This window comes from Vigna radiata, chromosome 7 (assembly GCF_000741045.1).
Source record: "Vigna radiata var. radiata cultivar VC1973A chromosome 7, Vradiata_ver6, whole genome shotgun sequence".
NCBI classification, from domain to species: domain Eukaryota; kingdom Viridiplantae; phylum Streptophyta; class Magnoliopsida; order Fabales; family Fabaceae; genus Vigna; species Vigna radiata.
In genome coordinates, this window is record NC_028357.1 from 54831278 (window position 1) to 54849723 (window position 18446).

The 18446-nt window shown below is 33.1% G+C and overlaps 3 protein-coding genes and 1 long non-coding RNA gene across 6 annotated transcripts; 2 read left to right on the forward strand and 2 right to left on the reverse strand.

Annotated features, from left to right (window-relative positions):
• The first annotated feature begins 1426 nt into the window (after positions 1 to 1426).
• LOC106767863 (late embryogenesis abundant protein At1g64065-like) lies at positions 1427 to 3004 on the forward strand. Its single transcript, XM_014652818.2, has 2 exons — positions 1427 to 1735; positions 2001 to 3004. The coding sequence occupies exon 2, from the start codon at positions 2170 to 2172 to the stop codon at positions 2839 to 2841; it is 672 nt and encodes a 223-aa protein (XP_014508304.1). The 5' UTR covers positions 1427 to 1735; positions 2001 to 2169; the 3' UTR covers positions 2842 to 3004.
• Positions 3005 to 5529: 2525 nt separating this feature from the next.
• On the reverse strand, positions 5530 to 8172 carry LOC106767832 (probable membrane-associated kinase regulator 2). Of its 2 annotated transcripts, none has more exons than XM_014652786.2 (2): positions 7087 to 8172; positions 5530 to 6693 (listed from the first exon to the last, which is right to left on the reverse strand). In XM_014652786.2, exons 1-2 carry the CDS (start codon positions 8159 to 8161, stop codon positions 6599 to 6601), a joined length of 1170 nt encoding a protein of 389 aa, XP_014508272.2. In that variant the 5' UTR covers positions 8162 to 8172; the 3' UTR covers positions 5530 to 6598. The 2 variants fall into 2 exon arrangements, with proteins under 2 accessions (XP_014508272.2, XP_022640086.1); XM_022784365.1 differs by having other exon boundaries at positions 6587 to 6693; positions 7114 to 8172.
• Positions 8173 to 13359: 5187 nt separating this feature from the next.
• Positions 13360 to 15446, reverse strand: LOC111242101. Of its 2 annotated transcripts, none has more exons than XR_002668959.1 (3): positions 14794 to 15446; positions 14094 to 14707; positions 13360 to 13554 (listed from the first exon to the last, which is right to left on the reverse strand). It is a non-coding gene; the product is annotated as an uncharacterized LOC111242101 (long non-coding RNA). The 2 variants fall into 2 exon arrangements; XR_002668958.1 differs by having other exon boundaries at positions 13360 to 13616; positions 14497 to 14707; positions 14794 to 15281.
• A 21-nt stretch (positions 15447 to 15467) lies between these two features.
• On the forward strand, positions 15468 to 17713 carry LOC106769353 (reticulon-like protein B2). The gene is made up of 5 exons (XM_014654948.2): positions 15468 to 15863; positions 16456 to 16636; positions 16729 to 16870; positions 17077 to 17146; positions 17262 to 17713. Exons 1-5 carry the CDS (start codon positions 15662 to 15664, stop codon positions 17429 to 17431), a joined length of 765 nt encoding a protein of 254 aa, XP_014510434.1. The 5' UTR covers positions 15468 to 15661; the 3' UTR covers positions 17432 to 17713.
• The last annotated feature ends 733 nt before the right edge of the window (positions 17714 to 18446 follow it).

Here is an 18446-nt window from a genome sequence, read left to right on the forward strand (position 1 = left end):
ATATTATATGATTAATATTCAACAAGTAAAACCTTTTTGTATAGATGTGAAGCATTGTACATAGAGCCAGCAAGATTGCTTGGCATTTCAGTATACATGTGGCCTCATAACTAAAGAGATAAGCGCAGTGGTACTGTCCACCACCTAGAGTGCGATACAACTACATTGGAGATGCTGACCTGATCGTGGGAGCCACATCAACTGTTGGCAGATAGATCCACAGTGAATTGGATATGGACATTTTTGAAAAAGATAATAGAAGGTAAAGGGACTAAAGAATGTGGCTGGGATACCTTTTCAAGAGCAACTTTCTCATTTTTCCTTCCAGGGGATTCCAGGAATTCTTGAGAACTCAGAGTGAGGCAAATGAATCACCTCTACTTCTGCTTGGGTTCTAACGGGGAGAAGGGGATTATACATATCTATGTAAATGAAACCGGTATAGTGTTTTCCTTTTTCAAAGTGATCAATAGTTTTAACCTTTATTTATTTATTTGATTATATACATGAAGTAAAACTATTGGTTTGTGAACACGACTTAAACTATTGAGCCACGATGATATTTTCTGGTGCTCATTTAGTCAATGCATATTAAAATTATCTGCGCAGAGTTTACGAACCAGATCAGGAGTATATTAATATCAAATTCTTCAGTAAGGTTCCATTTGGGTCATGTTTTCGGCAAAGACTTTGAATATGATTTAAACACGTCCTCAATAAATGCTACTCGAATCCTCGTTTGGATGCAAAGGATGTGCGTGAAATAAACTCAAGATGCTTAATCTCTTCTGCATAATGGAGAAGGGGTTTGTTCAATGTCAGCTGTAATGAAATTGTAAATACACAACTGTATGCGCCATTTGAAATATACAAAATTTTACATTACAAATTACTATTTTTTCTCTTGGTTGTTGATTTTCTGACCTGCATGTCAGAATTTATGAAAATAAGAAAAAAAATATTAAACACGTTACTAAAGTTCTTTGTGATATTATTAATCTTATTATATATTGTGGAGCAATTTAGAGCAGATGGCTCGGCGCATAGAGAGGATCTAGAGTATGAATACATTTTTATTTAGATCAAACATCCGTATGATACACTAAATGCACAACTGATAAAAGTACGTCTTGTGTAAAATGCAAGCCCAAAGGGCTCAAAGGGTTGAGTTCCACCGTTTTTGTGAAATGGAAGAAGGATTTATGATATCTCTTTGACCGATTCACCGTGTAAGGGAAACGATATGGATAAAATGGTGGGGACTATCAACATTAGAATCATGTGGGATAAGTTTGATGACTTGAATATTAATTAACTTCCCCATCAAAGAGTTAAAATTATTTTCCAAAAGAAAAGCTGGGTCTTCATGACCAAATCAAAACATATTTAATTGCCACATTTCTCAACGGCGAAAATCGAAAAGGTAGTGGAATGAAACTGGCCTAATTTTTTAGTTTGTTACAACGCATTTGCTGATCCAATACTCTGCACTGCTGCATTTCATATTCCTTCAGGCCGGATGTGTCTTTTCCCTCACTCCTATTTCTAGAATCCTTCAAAGTCACTACTCTTGAATCATCATCTCAATTTTTTAGTCCATAAATCAAGTACATTTATCATTCTTTGCCTTTAATTTAAGTAACTTCCCATTTAGTCATCGGTCAAGCCGTGCAAATACTGGAAACGCGTTCAGGAAAACATCAACCCATAATTCCTTAATTCTCAATACCTCAAGGTCAAGACAAATAACCTTTTTTTCTTCTTTTTACCGTTTCTGATCAATACAAGATTTTCAACCAAAAACTTCAAATTAATTGCACAAAAATACTAATATTTATTCATGTGGTCACTCTCTTATCATATGTGTGGAGATCGAAAACCACCAACATCTCATCATATATATATATGTATACCTGAACAACAAGATTTTATTAGTATTCAAGACAAAACAAAAAATGTTATATTTAATAACTAAATTTATCATGTCAATTACATCGCAGGTGCAGGAGACAGAGTTGTCGCTATCAACGTGGAATCAACCATTTGAAGACATTTCATATTGGAAATTGATCTAAGTACCCACCACCCATTTGCTAGTAAGCCATAATGTATAGTTTCAAGAAGACCATCTCATACTAAGTTAAATTCCCAGTACCATCACAAATCAGCATGGCTCAGCAGAGTCCTGATCAGCAGATCAAGCCCTTGGCTCCATTCATATCATCATCCCACTTCAACTCACAAGAAGATCAAGACTACGCATCCACACACAGAAAAAACATTCGAATAAGAAAGTTTATCCAGTGCTGCGGTTGTGCCACTGCAATTGCTGTGCTACTTGTGGTCATAGTACTGGTCTTGGGCTTCACCGTTTACAATGTCAAAGACCCCCAGGTGAGGATGAACGGGGCTACCCTTATCAGTGGAACTTTCGCCAACGGTGCTACTGACAACGTTACGATTCTTGCTGATATATCTGTGAAGAATCCAAACGCTTTTACCTTCAGATTTGAAAACGCCTGGACCGATGTTTACTATAACGGAGAGGAAATAGGTGATGGTGAATCTCCACCGGGGAAAGCCAAGCCCAGAAGAACCATAAGGGTCAACACCACCATGGAGATTATGGCAAAGAAGCTTCTGGCGATTCCAAATTTGGATACTGACCTAAAGGATCAGGCTTTGAATATCAGCAGCTATACCAGGATTGATGGTAAGGTCAAAATACTAAACATTTTTCCGAGGAAAGTTGTGGTTGAGATGAATTGCACAATCACATACAACATCACCACTGGGTCGATTAAAAATGGTGACAATTGTCTTGGAAACGTTGATATTTAGGTTGGTTTTGATGTTAATTCTTTGTGAAATTTGTTAGGATGATGATAGAAGTGGAAAATAGCTAGTGTTTGTAGGTTGCTCAATTTTCTGCAGTTTAATTGTATCTGATTATGGATATATGATTTGAGTTAATCCTATGGTAAATGTTATCTGTTACTCCTTCTCTTCTTAGTCTTTTCTATAGACCTTTTCCAGAACTTTATCAAGATTATTTTTCTAAAGTTTTTTTTTTTTTCAAATTACTTCTTGAGTTCATTAGTTTTTTAAAAACAAATGTCTTTAACAGGGATACTTTCATCTGGATATTAAAAGAGATTACGAGGATATCATTTCAATAATTAAAAGGTATAAGTTTTGACAAATTGTTATTATTAATTAAATTTACTAAATTTAATGAATTCAACCGATATGCTTATAAGAATTTTTATAAAATTGAATTAAATTGACAGCGTTGAAAATAATGAAGAAATTAAAAAATATATTATAATAACATAATAATCAAATAGAATGGTTTATTAAATCCATTTGTAAAAATTCAACTAATTAAGTTAAAGATTCTTTTAATAATTAAGAGTTTAATGTTAATCAATCTAATAACCTTTGAGAACATGAGACAAATAGTATAAAAGGGCCTTGAAAAGTAGAAAAAAAGATAAGATGTTTCGGCTTAGGCATCTCAATTATATAATTGAGTTAAAAGTTTTATCAAAATTTGGATATAAGATTTAATTACAAATAAATTTTAATTAATATAAACAAATTGTTAACTAACTGTACCTCATTTAAAGAGATTATCTTAAAATTTCATTTAATATCAATTTAATTTCTAATATCAAGTTTTAAGAAACAGTAGTTGAGAAAAAAAAAAGTTTTAAAAATAAAAGTAGTGAAATTAAATATAACTAACTATTTTTTGCAACTAGTTTGATTTTTTCTATATTATTGTTATGAATTTTCTTATAAAAGAGTTTCCTTTTATTAATTTATCCTAAGAATAGGAAGTAGTACTATTATTTAAGTAATTTTTTTTTTTAAATTTGGTTTTATATTATACGTTTTCGATTCCAGCTCAAGATCGATATCTAAGGATCGAATGATCACAGAACAATCATGCAAAGTTGGAAATATTGTTTATACTATTAACGTGTGCTGATAGTATGTGACAGAGAGAATGAAAGTTAAAGTATACTCTTATTAACCACTTAAGAAAGTACAAGCAAAGTATATAAAGGAAACTAACGTGCATGTCAAACTCTAATAGAAAAACAGTTTAACAGATATCAGTTTTGTTTTACACAGTCAACACACCCCTTTTAAAACAAAACTACTAATTTGTCTAACTTCAAGATGATCTTTGAGTTTCTCAAAACAAGTTTGGTGAAGGGCCTTGATGAATATTTCAATTGTTTGATCTTCAGTTGAACAATACACCAGTTCCAACATCCCTTTTGTTGACTTGCTCCCTTAGATAATGAAATCTTGTTTCTATATGCTTGCTCCTACCATGTGAGATAGGATTTTTTGCTAAATTTCCCAGCATTTTTTCAAGCCATGTGCTCTGACATGCGGTCTCAGAGGATGCAATATACTCGGCCTCGTAAGATGAAAGGGCAACGACGTTCTGCTTCTTGGAACACCAGCTAATCGTTGCTCCCATGTAATTGAATATATACCCAAACGTGCTCTTCCAGGAGTTAATATGTGCGTTCCAAGCCCGCGGCGCCTATCTCAGCCCATACAGGGCTTTGTTCAGTCTAAGCACTTTCCATTCTTTACCCTTCTTCTCGAATCCAGGAGGCTGTCTCACGTACACTTCTTCTTTTAGAGGGCCATTCAAGAAGGCTGACTTCACGTCCATTTGACAGATCTCCCAACCTTTGATGTTTGCAACAGCCACCACGAGTCTCACAATTTCTAACCTTGCTACTGGCGCAAACACGTCTCTAAAGTCAACTCCAGGCTTTTACAGTCAAGACGCCGGTTTTCCATGTACAACTTCTTCACCGCTTTTGTATCATCCTTTAGGGGTTCTTGGAGTCCCTTCTTCACCACTCCGTCTACTTCTTGAAACCCTAGGATGACCTCCATCTTCACACACCAATCATCGTAATCTTTGTCGTCGAAGACCGAAAGGTTGTTGTGAATCAATCCCGTCATCACACCGCTCCTTGAACATCGCTTTCAACTTCACCAGTTTTTTTTCGAAACTTAAAGCTCTGATACCACTATTAACGTGTGTTGATAGTATGTGGCAGAGAGAATGAAAGCTAAAGTATACTGAATATAATACTTCTTATTAACCACTTAAGAAAGTACAAACAAAGTATATAAAGAAAACTAATGTGTATGTCAAACTGTTTAGAGTTTGACAGATATCAGTTTTGTTTTACATAGTCAACATTTTCGATCCAGAGAAGTTACCACTATGGGAATCTCTAATTTAAGAATCAAGCATCAATTAAGTTTAAATTACAATTCTTTAATTACTTGCATAAACATGGTTATCTCATTATTGGAATGTGATTAAGCATTAAAAAGATAATAATAGAAATATAAGTAAGATAATTGATACTTAAATATTAGAATAGCTTTCGTAAATAATCCGATGAATTGGAAAACGGACTACTAAAACGAACAGTCAAGAGTCAACAAGGAGAAAACCGGAAGAGCTTGAGTATTATTGGGTGTGAGAATAACATGTTTTGCATTATTTTGATATTTAAGTAAGATTTAGGTCATATTTTCCTTTGTACTTTTCCAAGTCAATCTTTAGTGTTTTGACGAGTTATTACTTTGATGGTTACCGATATCTTATTGTCTCGTCTGACTGGAAAGAATGCGCTGTAATGGGGAGTTATTATGACACTGAAAATTTACTACTTGTATTTCTATAAATTTAATTGTTCATTCTCTTTCTAAGAATAAAGAAATTTAATAATTGTTAATAACCTTAGGACGTACTTATAAGAGAAAGGAAATGATTTTAAGATTAATAAAGTTGTAGTATTTTTGTATTTTGAGAGTTTAATTTGTTCTGAAATTGTTAAAATAAAGTTGTAAAGGAAGATAATTGGTAGGAGTAAATAAATAGAATGGAAAGCAGAGATTATTTGGAAAAGGAGAAGGGACAGATTTTCACCCATTCCGATACCTGAAAGGCACGAGAGACGTTGGAGAAGCAAAGCATGGCACAGCATGCACGCTCAAATCAAACAAAGAGATCCTTCTTCTTCTTCTTCTCTTTACTTGTCCCTTTCACTTTCATTTTTGGTGTTACACATTAAATACTCACTTCTGTCTCAGTCAACATCTCACTTTCCCTTCCCAAAACCCAAAACAATAATATCTCACTTTCACTGCTTATGTCTCATTACAAAAAATGTTAATTAGATCGATATGGATGGATATGTCCAATATCAATTTCAAGATAAAAAAAAAAAAATATATATATATATATATATATTGTTTGATTCAACCACATTAATTTATGTTCCTTGTCTTTCTTTAATCCACAAGCACCCACCCAGGTTCCCGAGGACAACATTCTACCTTCAACACAATCATTATTTCAACCACCCAAACCTAATTCTTCATCAGACCTACTTCTATTACACTGTTCATTCAAAAGTTCTGCATGTGGTAGCTACCATACACATCAATTTATCAAAAAACATCCCGTTCCTCTTTCACTCTCTCAGAAACAACACCGATACAATATACATGCATAAATTACTACGAAAACCAAAACACCTGCTATTCATAACTTCTCAGTCGTAGATTTTTCAGATAACTCAAGAGATACGTCGCCCAATGGATCGCACGCAGATTGTGGCAGCTCAGAACTCTCGCATTCTGCATATATATAAATCATCCACAAAGTCCATAAATAAATTGAAATAAAACTCTCCAAACAGCAAACTTTTTCTAAGTTCCTTATAGTTATCTGATCAAATTTCTGACGATTAATGAAGCGTAATTCCAGATAGATAATTTCTGAACAAGTGTTTTTCAACATATGTAATTTCAGAAATCAACTTCTTACCACACTTGATCACCAACTTGCAACATATTGATACTAGCACGCATATTTTATTTTGTCACTTAAGACAATTTTTACTTTTTACCTCTTTTTTCTATCTATCCTTATACTGCAAAAAATAGACTGCATTTTTACCAGTTTTCAATAATGATAAAAAAATAAAAATGGTCCCAGAAAGGGGAAAAGAAAACAAAATAGTAATTTACCAGAAGCAGCATTGAAGGACCTCTTACAATGCAAAATAGCACCCTGAATCCAATCATGCTGCTGCAACAGCGAATCATCACGCCGTTTCGAAGACTCGAACGGCGGCGGCGGCGGCGGTGTCGCACGACCTTTGCCTAGATGCTTGCGTAGGCCAGCAGGCAGAGGAACATTCCCCTGTTTCTGCCCCTTCACGTTGGCGGGGGCGGCTCCCTCCGTCTGAGAACCCTCAGCCTCCGTCGGGGATTTCTCCTGCACCGTAGAGCACGGGGGCGCAGACTCCGGCGAAATGCCGTCGACCTGGTCGGAAAACCTGAGCTTTTCGGCGTACCTTTTGGAAACCCTGACGTAGAGAGGCTTGACCATTTTCAAATACTTTGGCATTGAGCGCTTGTCTTCAATCTGGGTGTGTGACGGTTCCGTTTGGTCTGCGTTTTGAGTGTTGGAGGGTTTGGCTCTGGAGCTGTTATCTCTGGTGAAGAAGGAGACGATGGGAACCTCTTCGACCTTGAAGTTGACGGTGAAAAGCTTTTTCTTGGAGTGGGTGTTGGGCTGTTTGTTGTGGGCGTTGGGCTTGGGCTTCTTGAGGCCCAACATGAAGACGCGGAGCTTGGTGGCGGATTTGAAGAAGGAGGCACTGAAGTGAGGCTTGGAGTTGGGTTGAGAGTTGATAAGAATGTCTCCGTTGAAGACGAGGTGGTGAGAGGGAGAGAGGGAAATGGTAGGGTGGTCGGAGGAAGCGGAAGGAGAAAGCGTGAAGTTGAACTCTTTCTCTGAGTCGGAGTCGGAGTCTGGCTCTGATTGGTTGTTATGATCTTGGTCCTCATCGTCGTGGTTTTGAGTTCCGTTGGTGTCGTCTTGGGAATCGTCTTCGTCGGTCAAGGCCAACTCCAAGTCGAAGAAAGGGTCGTTAGGGGTGGCATTGGCAGCGCCTTTCCAATATTTGAGGAAGTTGAAGGGTTCCATGGAAGGGGGAGAAAAGAGAAGAGAAGAGAAGAGAAGAGTCTTTGGTTTCAGAGTTTGGTTGATTGCAGGTGAGTCATGCCATGTGAGACAAGTCAGAAAGACTAATAACATAGTAGGTTTGGAGGGAGGATACTTACTCATACAGTTTTTTTAAATATTTTAATTTAATTTTCAATTTTCAATTTTCGAACCTCGTTTCTTTATTTATTTATTAAACCATTATTTTGTTTTCTAAAACATGTTTAATGTTGTTCAAATTAAGAACATTAAAAATATATGCTAAAATAGAAGGAGATTTAAGCTAGAAAGATTTCGCATGTATGTCTTTAGTTACTATAGTGGTTTATTTATAGACTTAAACAGTTTATTTTTCATTCTATTATTCAGAGTAATGGACACTTAGCATTTCTTATTTTAAGTCTTTCACATTCCATTAAGGATGTTTCTATCAATATTATGGTGTTTATTATCAAACTAGCAGTGGAATATTTAAATGTTGTAAAGATAGTAAAATGTTATTCTTTGTAGTGAATAATCTTACGACATTATATATTGGACAATCATATTTTGATAACATTTTTTTACAACAAGATATGTGTCATTATTTTATTGATCTATTTGAATTTATGTTTAAAAAATATTTAAAATGGACCAATCATAAGTTGTCACGAATGTGTTGTCAAAAAATTATTAAAAAAATGTTATTAAAAGAAGTTTTTCCTTATATATTATTTTTTAGACAATTTTTTTTCTTGGTTGTTAGTAGTTATATTCTAAAAAAACACTTAGAGTTTTATTTAAAAATAACTATGTTTGAAAAGAATACTTTGACAAATTAAATAAGAGTGACTATCTTTTAAAACAATACCTGACATATTAATTAAAAATAACTACGATCCGATTGAATATTAATATTCTAAATTGCAACATTAGTCTGCATAGCAGAATTGAATAAAATGATTGAAAATTAGACATGGTTTTGAATTATAGGATGAATCAATAAAAAAGAACCAAGTAATTTTTTTTCCTTACCTTGTTAAAATTGTGTGCTATTACATACAAGATAACTTGAGAAAGAGTTTTCTCAAAACTAAAATTTTCAAGATCTTTGACAAATTGTCTCTCAAGTTAGAAACTATCATCGAACTATACATCAATAGAGAATATTTATTAACAACAGATTGAATTCAGGCTAAAAGACTTTTGATGATAATTTTTTTAAAGACAAGAAGATACTAATGTTTAATGATTGTTCAAAAATAAAGCTATTGTAATGTTTGTAATAGTACAATGGTTAAAATAACAAGAAGGGCAAAAGAATTAAATATTATTTTAAAAATTTATTAGAATGATAGATTATCTTAATTAAAATAAAAAAAAAGATGAAGTTATATTAAATAATCAATTATTACTTAAGATAATTGTTATTTAAAAAATAATTCTTCAAATAGTTTATAATTAATAGATTATCACTATATATTTATTATTTATCAAATGATAAATATGTGTATATTTATATAAATGTGAATTATGTAATTTTCTTTATCATTGAAATGTTTATATAAATATACAACATATTATAATCATATAAGATAATATAATAGAATCTTTAGACCTGCAATACTTTTAAACACATTAAATGATATTAATTTTATGTATTGTGAACTAATTTGTTTAAATTTGTAACTTGTTCGTATATATTCTTTACTATAGATGCATCTTGTAATTTTGTAAGGTGTTTTTATTATGCTCGTTCTTTATGTATTTAAGAAAATGATATTACAAGTTAAGGTAACAGGTATGAATGAGAATAAGAGTGTTTACTTTTTCTTGGAATGATCTTGTAAATGTCTTGTATCGACTAGACATATAAGATTAATTTATATCGACTAGACATATAAGATTAATTTATAGTATATAAATGAAATTTAAATTTTACTGTATTACAAATTAATTCTGTAAAGTTGACTTAAAATTTATTTCTAAACATTGCATTATCGAATCTCCAGTGACAGAAATTAAAATTGTGATTATTGGAATGAAATAATCTTGCAGGCGGGGCTCAGTTTTTTGCTGTATATTTAGGCTGCAGAGTGCAGACCTACCCACCTGCTACTTTATGGGGCCTCTCTTCCATTGTTGAATCGCATTGGACAGTACTCTACAATGTACACTGCATGGTTCTGTCAAACCTTTACACAAAGTTTATGCGTGTTCCACTTTTTAAAATATAACGACATTATTTATTGCTCCAAATTCTGATTTATACCATCAGTGTTTTACTGGAAAAGTATTGAGTAAAAAACATGAATTATATATACGGTAATTATTTGACAACATTTGAATATCAATCATACATGCCATTGTGTGATTGGTCCAAATGACACAATGATATCATCATGAACCAATTACACAATAACACGTATGATGATGTTAAAATATTGTCAAAAAATATTGTCTAAGTATCTTTATCCTTTTATATATATATATATATATATATATATATATATATATATATATATATATATATATATATTTGAACTAAAAGTCTCTGAGTTAGTTCACATGTGAAGAAAGAAAATGGGGACAGTCCTCAGGGTTGCAGGTCTGAAGAGTAGCAGAGACATGATGGTGATGAAGTTTCTGTATCTATGGCATTTATCAGTTCAAAGTTCTCATCAAAGAACAAAATTTAATTATCAATCAAGAGAATGGCATCGTGCTAGACACCCCATCTGATTTAAGTTTCAGTATCACTATTCTTGGTAGGATTCTGCATCATTTATCAAACCATACACGTTANGTAGACACTGGCTGATGTCTGATTTCACCCAAAACTATGATGTACTAGCTAGATATATATATATTCACTGTTGAAGATAAGCTTTTATTTGTTATCAATCACTGTACAAATCGACCTCCGAGGTAGAAATTTTAATGTTTAACCATGCAGAATGTCCTCTTCTATCAGCTTCATTATTAGTGCTCATTCTTGACTGTTCAAACTGCACCTCTCTGTCACCGATGAAGAGCATTTTAATGTCTAGATTTTCAACGTAATGTTAGTGTTCATCATAGTTTATTGGATTCCATTACTTTAACATTATAAATTTTTACACCTATAATGATATTCACTTTTTTAGCCTTTATCTCTCTTTCTTTATTAATACTAAACTTTATTTTTTTAAATAACTATGTTATCCTTAAAAAAATAAATGTCAAGGAATTATATTGGTGTGAGAAAAACATTTTCTTAGTTTATTTTATACATAGTGGATCAAAATTTGAATAATGTACTACTTTATCAATGTTTTATCACGAGAACAAATCTCGTATTAAGTAAAGTTAATGCTATATATATTTTTAATTTAAAATTGAAATTCGTTCACATTTCATTGTTGAAATAAACAAATATAATTCACTTAGCTTAACTAAAATAATAATTTTAGATAAATCAAACAATATTTTAAATTTTAATTTTAATTTATCATGTTTAACATATCTTAAAATATCTTGACCGTGTATAAAATAAAAATTAACACAATTAAATTAAAATAATTAAATCAATTTATTTTTATTTTCAAAACGTAGAAACAAAAAAGGACATTGACAAATTTTTATTTCGTATTTAAAAATAAGATGAATTTTAATTCTAATGAGATTCAATCATCATATATACGTGTTAGGAAAATCTCACTTGTCAAAGTTGTCTCATTATATGTGCGCTAATAGAATTGGTGTTTACAAAATTAATTTTAGAATAACATAATTTATAATTTGTGTTTGGATATTGTCATTATAGAAAAGTTAATGGTAAATCGAAATATAAATTTGTTAATCCAAAACAAAAGTTATTTAAACTACATAGGTATGCAGTGCAAAGTAGTCAAAGCTATATAGGTTCTACCCATTCTCCTTTGACATATCGAGAAATGTTGGCAAGTAAAACGAAAAAAAAGAGAGTTGCTTGTACCATAAAAGATAGCTATTTCCTGTTCCAACAAATAAAGTAGCACTAAACCTGAAACGGATTCGTGCGAAAATTGGGATTTGTACAGAAAACATCCTTTTCTGTAAGCACGAAAGAAGTAAAAGAATATATTTACATTGATTTCCACGTAATGCAATGGCTTCTTTCTTTCTAGACAACAATAATCACTGGCCATCCATATGCAAAAGGGACGTTCTTCTGCATACCATGTCTCCTAACTTTTTTCTAAAGCTTCTTATGTTTTCTCAACTTTTCTAATCCACCCATTTTAACTTTTAATTTCCAAAATTTTCTTAATTATACGTACTTCACTATTCAAATCTCACTCAAAACTCACTTAACTTCATTTTATTTACTTTTCGGTCGGTAAAGGAAAATAAACTATTGATGAACAAGGTTTGTTGACTACTAATAGAAAATAATATGGCAAAAATCTAATAAGGTACTAATTTATGGTAACGATTCAAGAACAAGGAAAAAAAGGTAAGGGAAATTTATATAAAAAATAGAAAATTTGATGATAAGGTTCAAACTAAGTTATGTTCATTCTAAATTAAAATTAATTTATATGAGTGAAAAATCAAATTTAGGATAAGTAATAAGAAATAACATTTACAAATATTCGTTGGTTTTAGTTTATGAAAAAAAAATTATTTTTCAAAGGAGACTGAGTTGTTTAGATATTGAGCATTTGTTATGAATAAAAATATAATTAATACGTACTTCTTTTTACTGTTTGGGCTTGTATAACATGTGCAAGTTTATGAATTGGATATGTTGGGTTGGGTTATGAGACCATGGGCCGAAGGCTGGTTTTTCCTACACCTCCTTTTTTCTTCCTGCACCTCCATAAAATCCATAAACCTTAAATGGTCTTTCATTAAACTTATAATAAAAAAAGTAAAAGTTATACCTGTACCTAAACTTTTTAAGTGAATTTATAATTATTTAATTCAAACAGTATTTTTGGATTCGAAAACATATTTCAAAGTTTATATTCTAAAATATATTAAAAAATTACATTTCAAAATGTAAACTTTGAAACTCATTTTCAGATTTTCGGATTTCACAATTCAAAAAAGGAGACTCAGATGGGCCGAACTATGCATTGTAGTGACCCATATACCAGTACCGGCCCAAATTGTAATTGGTAAGAGGGTATAGCCAACGCATATTCGTTACTGAAGGACGAATCTCACTAACTCCTTCAAGCTCGCATTTATTATTCTAAGGATATTCCTACATAAGAATTGGTACAGCAACTAAACAATGAATGAGAGGGATGAAGAAAGAAAACAGAGTTTTGTGCTATAAAATGTTATCGAATAAATAACATAACATTGTTCCATTCCAAATGTCCATAATACCAGTTTTCCATTGAAACATGAATATATAGATCTAGGATGCAATAGCAAGAGAGTAACCACACAACACGCAGAAACAAGAAGACACATAGTTCAGCAACTCCACCAACCCCTTTTGCTTTTCATCCCTGCCCTGCTTTCTCTGCCTTCTGCATCAACCTCTCTCAGCTAAATAAGGTAATCACTTTCTAACCCCACCAATCCTATTTCACTATATAAAATCCATACTAGTGTTACAAAACACAGGGTTAATGTTTTCTCCTTATGTACCAATAACAGCAATCTTAACCTAGGGTTCGTTATAATCATTTCAAAACACATAACCTAGGATTCATAATAATGTGAAAAACTAATAGGTGGACGCTGATTTTATATTACTTACAATTGGTTTTAAATAAAAAAAACAAAGAATGACTTAAATTCTCTACTTTAAAGAAACATTAATCTTAAACCAGATTATTCAATTTTATAAACAACTGCTCTAGTTATTTATAATGGATGTTCAGAGTTTATCAATGTTGTTAAACAAAGAAAAACATTTTCCTATTTTGATTTATTTATGCGAGAGATGCATGTTCTTGTAAGCATACAAATTGAAAATCATTATTAGGAAATGAAAAAGGAATGTCGTTTTTTGTTTGGGAGAGCCCCACAACCCAGAAAACTAAGCTCTACGTGTTTGTTTTACCTCCAACTAGGGTGGTTGTACCGCCCTCATTCTCAACAACCAAGTTAGCAATAAGATACATAAATCTCCTTTGGACTTCTTTTCCTCATAGTCATTGGTTTTCCTTCATTGAATGATTGTTGCATTATTTCCTTATTTTTTTTTTACGCTGGATCACAAGTTCGTATATATAAAATCATTGTTTTCTACTTTTCGCGCTTACGTTGAATTATTTATCTGTCTTGGGAGGCGCTGGCTCTTTGTGTTAGGACATGAACAAAGTCGGCAAAGGAAGTAGATTCATCTTATCTTAAACATTATGCTAATTCAAAAACATAAAGAAATTTATAAATAAATAATCAATCAATCAGTCAAAGTGTGGGATTTCTTTTTCTCCAATTAAAGTATGGAATTGGATCAATACCTTGTTTGTCAACTCTTTTCGATCCTACCGATTGATCACGTCAGAATTTTATTTGGTGTGCCCTTCCTCTGTTTGACAAATCACCTCTTAGAAGTTGAGGAAATGCTGATAATGACAACTTTGCACCAATTTGCTCCAGTAAAACAAACTTACTTGGACCAAAGATCAAAAGTGACTGATACGAGTCGAAGATCAAAATATACTATTCATACTAAAAATTAAAACGAATCAATCTACGGAACCGAAAATAAGTAATAACGATGATGCAAATAAAAGAATAATACGAAGAGATTTTACCTGGGCTATAACATCAACATATGATACGATGGTGTAAGCATTATCTTGATAAATGTATTTTTTTTGTTAACACTAACAATGATATTGATTTCATCTTGAAAGTAAACTCCACAGTGGCGAGGTGTTGATACCAATGAAATGAATCAGAGGGTTTTCTCATGGATGTGGGACACGTATCACGTACACTGCTCCCACTTTTGCTTTACATGCACCCCGAAGATTCTGCTAATTGTCTATTACCAAATTCCACAACCTTTTTTAATAATGGGCCGGGCCGGGCCGGGCCGGCTATTTTAGTCAAATTTATCACCGTGTAAGATCGTTTCTTCTTTCACTCCCATTTTCTTAAGAGCTAAGTTGTTTAGGTCATTCTCTAGATTTAAATTTCATATATTTTTAAATTAATAAGTAATAATAAATTAATTGTACACGGGAATCTAGTAAGATGGTCCCCACAGAAAGAGTCTTACGTGTCGCAAATCTGTGTGCTGCAATAAGGTGATATTTTGTTTGTTGAACCGCGTGGGTGACTTTGAGGCATCGGTGACGGAGTTGATGCCACGCGTCCAAATTCATGTCATTTAAATTAAGCTTCTCAACGGCTCGGGTCCCTTGGCGCTAGCGAAACGAAACCCATATCGGGTCGGATCACATTTTCGTACCCGATCTCAGTTCTTGTCATTTTGGGTCCTACAATCGAACGGCTGAGATGCATTGATCATGATCAACCACGCTATTTAGAGATGGAAATGTTAGATAGCGAGGGTTACTTTTGATTTAGCACACACAAACTCACACTCTCTCTCTGGTTGTGAAAAGGGGAGTTTCTTATTCCTTCTAGACGCTTCCACTGATCGGCTATTCTGTGATGGCGGAGCACCACGAGCACGAGGAGGCCAAGGGTGAATCCTTGTTGGACAAGATTTCCGGGAAGATCCACGACCATGATTCCTCGTCTTCTTCCGATTCCGACAACGAGAAAACCGGGCCCTCTGAGTCCCTGAAGTCAAAGGTTTTCAGGCTTTTCGGAAGGGAAAAACCCATTCACCATGTTCTTGGTGGCGGAAAACGTATGCGATTGTATATTCTGGTTTTTCTTCATTCTTAATTTATATTCGTGTTTTGTCTTCCCAATTCTCAGCTACGAGTCCATTTACTTTCTTTAATTCTGAATCAAGAAACTGATCCTTGCTTTTGAGTCATATACTTTAGTTGGGCTATAGTGGGTCTAGGGTTTATGAGGTTCTAGGAGATCTTGGTTGTTCCGATCGTTGTTCCTGTTTCTCTCCCTTTTTTTTTTCCGAACTACTGTGATGGATAAGAAAAGATTGAGAGAGTTTATGGTTTAGATCTGCTATCTCCTGTTCCCCTAGTTGTTATCTTTTTGTTTTTAAACCTCCCCAATTAGTATATGTACTCTAAACGATCTAACATTCTAGCTGTGATCATTGGTGGATTTTCTTGCGGTGTTGTTCAAATTTTACTTCTTTTAATTTGCGGAGACAATCATTGAGGAGTTATCTTTACTATAGTATTGTTTCTTGATTTATCTCACGTATTGGACATTAAATTAATCTAAATTTAACTTTGAATTATTAATATTGGGTTTTCGGAGTTTGTGTGTTTGCGTTTTTTTAATTAAATTATTTTGTTATGCAACAGCGGCTGATGTTTTTCTGTGGAGAAATAAGAAGATATCAGCATCGACACTCGGAGTTGCTACAGCCATATGGATTCTGTTTGAATTGCTTGAATATCACCTCCTCACTTTGGTTTGCCACTTCGTAATACTTGCCCTCGCGGGTTTGTTCTTGTGGTCCAATGCATCCACTTTCATCAACAAGTAGGGTTTTGACACAATTTTAGTTGGCTTTCTGAAATGCGGTCGATTATTCAATGGTGAATTAAATTGCTTGTTTTTTTACTTTTCATTAGGAGGCCGCCAAAGATCCCACAAGTGCACATTCCAGAGGAGCCTATTTTACAATTTGCCTCTGCTCTTAGAATTGAGATTAATCGGGCATTTTCAGTGTTAAGGGATATTGCATCCGGAAGGGATCTCAAGAAGTTCTTATCAGTATGTTGATTCCATTTCATGTTCTCTACACTTGCAATCTATTGATTGGCTTTATGGCCAGTGGATATTAATAACCTGGAAGTTTTCTAGTATTGAGTTGGGGGACGACGATCATTTGTGTCATAAGATTTTGTTGATTTCTGTTAGGATTTCCAACTCATTTGCTGTTGTTAAAAGTGGTATGATTTTTGCTTTGTCTTATTTAGGTGATTGCTGGATTATGGGTTTTCTCTATTCTGGGCAGTTGGGCGAACTTCTTGACGTTGTTCTACATAGGTAATGTAGTGTTTTCTCTATCCTTTAATACTCATTGTCTTGGAAGTTCAAATATGTTTGTACATTGTCTTGTATATACAGCGACGTGATGTGTTTGTATATTTTCGTGAAACAGCTTTTGTTTTGCTTCATACTGTGCCTGTGCTGTATGAGAAATACGAAGATCAAGTGGACTCTTTTGGTGAGAAGGCGTTTGCCGAGATTAAGAAGCAATATGCAGTATTCGATGCGAAGGTTTTGAGCAAGATACCCAAAGGACCTTTGAAAGATAAAAAGAAAGATTGAAATGGTACTAGTGTCGGACAAATATGTTGTAGTGGGGTTTCATCAAATGTTCTGTTAAATTTAGATTCAGCATCAGCCAAAACCCTATAATCATGTCATATTTTATTTTTTTAGGTACCTTTACTTACTAGACATTGTGGAGGAAAATTATCTTATGTATTTTTCTACTGGTTTACTTACATGGACCCTTCAAGAAATCCCATATGCTTATGGATGACTTGTTATTGTGCTTGTATTTACATCATGAATACATATACTCTGCATTTGAATGCTTTCGTTTAAGTGTTGGTTAAGTATGTATTCGATCTTAAACAATCTCCGAGAGGATTGACGGGTAACTACTTAATCCAGTGCCTGCCCTTGTTTATTACTCAAAATTATGTTTTCCCTGTTCAAATGTGGACATCTGTTAATAATTATTTGTTTACTGTTGTTACCTGTTCTGTTCTTGTCTGATCATAATTATTTGTTTACTTACCTGTACACGAAGCAAATGTTTTCCATTTTGTAAATTGATTACGAAGGTAATTTAGTCTTTTGATGTATTCTTCTTATGTTCATTAATGTGGATTGAGAATTGAGGAGGTTATGGAATTTCAACGTTCTAAAAGACCAAAGCCTTTTTTTTATTTGAAGGTTTTGCCACAATGAGTTTGGTGATAAAGAAAATTTTAATACTGTGTATAGCTGGAAGATGATTGTAACATGAGAAGCAAGTGTTGGTAATGCAATGTGATGGGATGGTTCCTTGTTATTGACCTTTTCAACAATTCTTTGATATAATTTTTCGTCAGCAATTTTCTTATGTTTAATTTAAGGAAAATGATATTTTAACACATTTTTTAACATTATTTTGATATTGCACACGTTTTAAAATGTAAATATATCCATGTCTCAACTTTTTTAATTTGAAATCGTCTAACTACATTTTTTGAGGTGTTAAAATATCATTTTTCTTAATTTAATTACGTTGTGCTATTATTTTGATATATTATGCAAAAATTTTTTTTTTTTT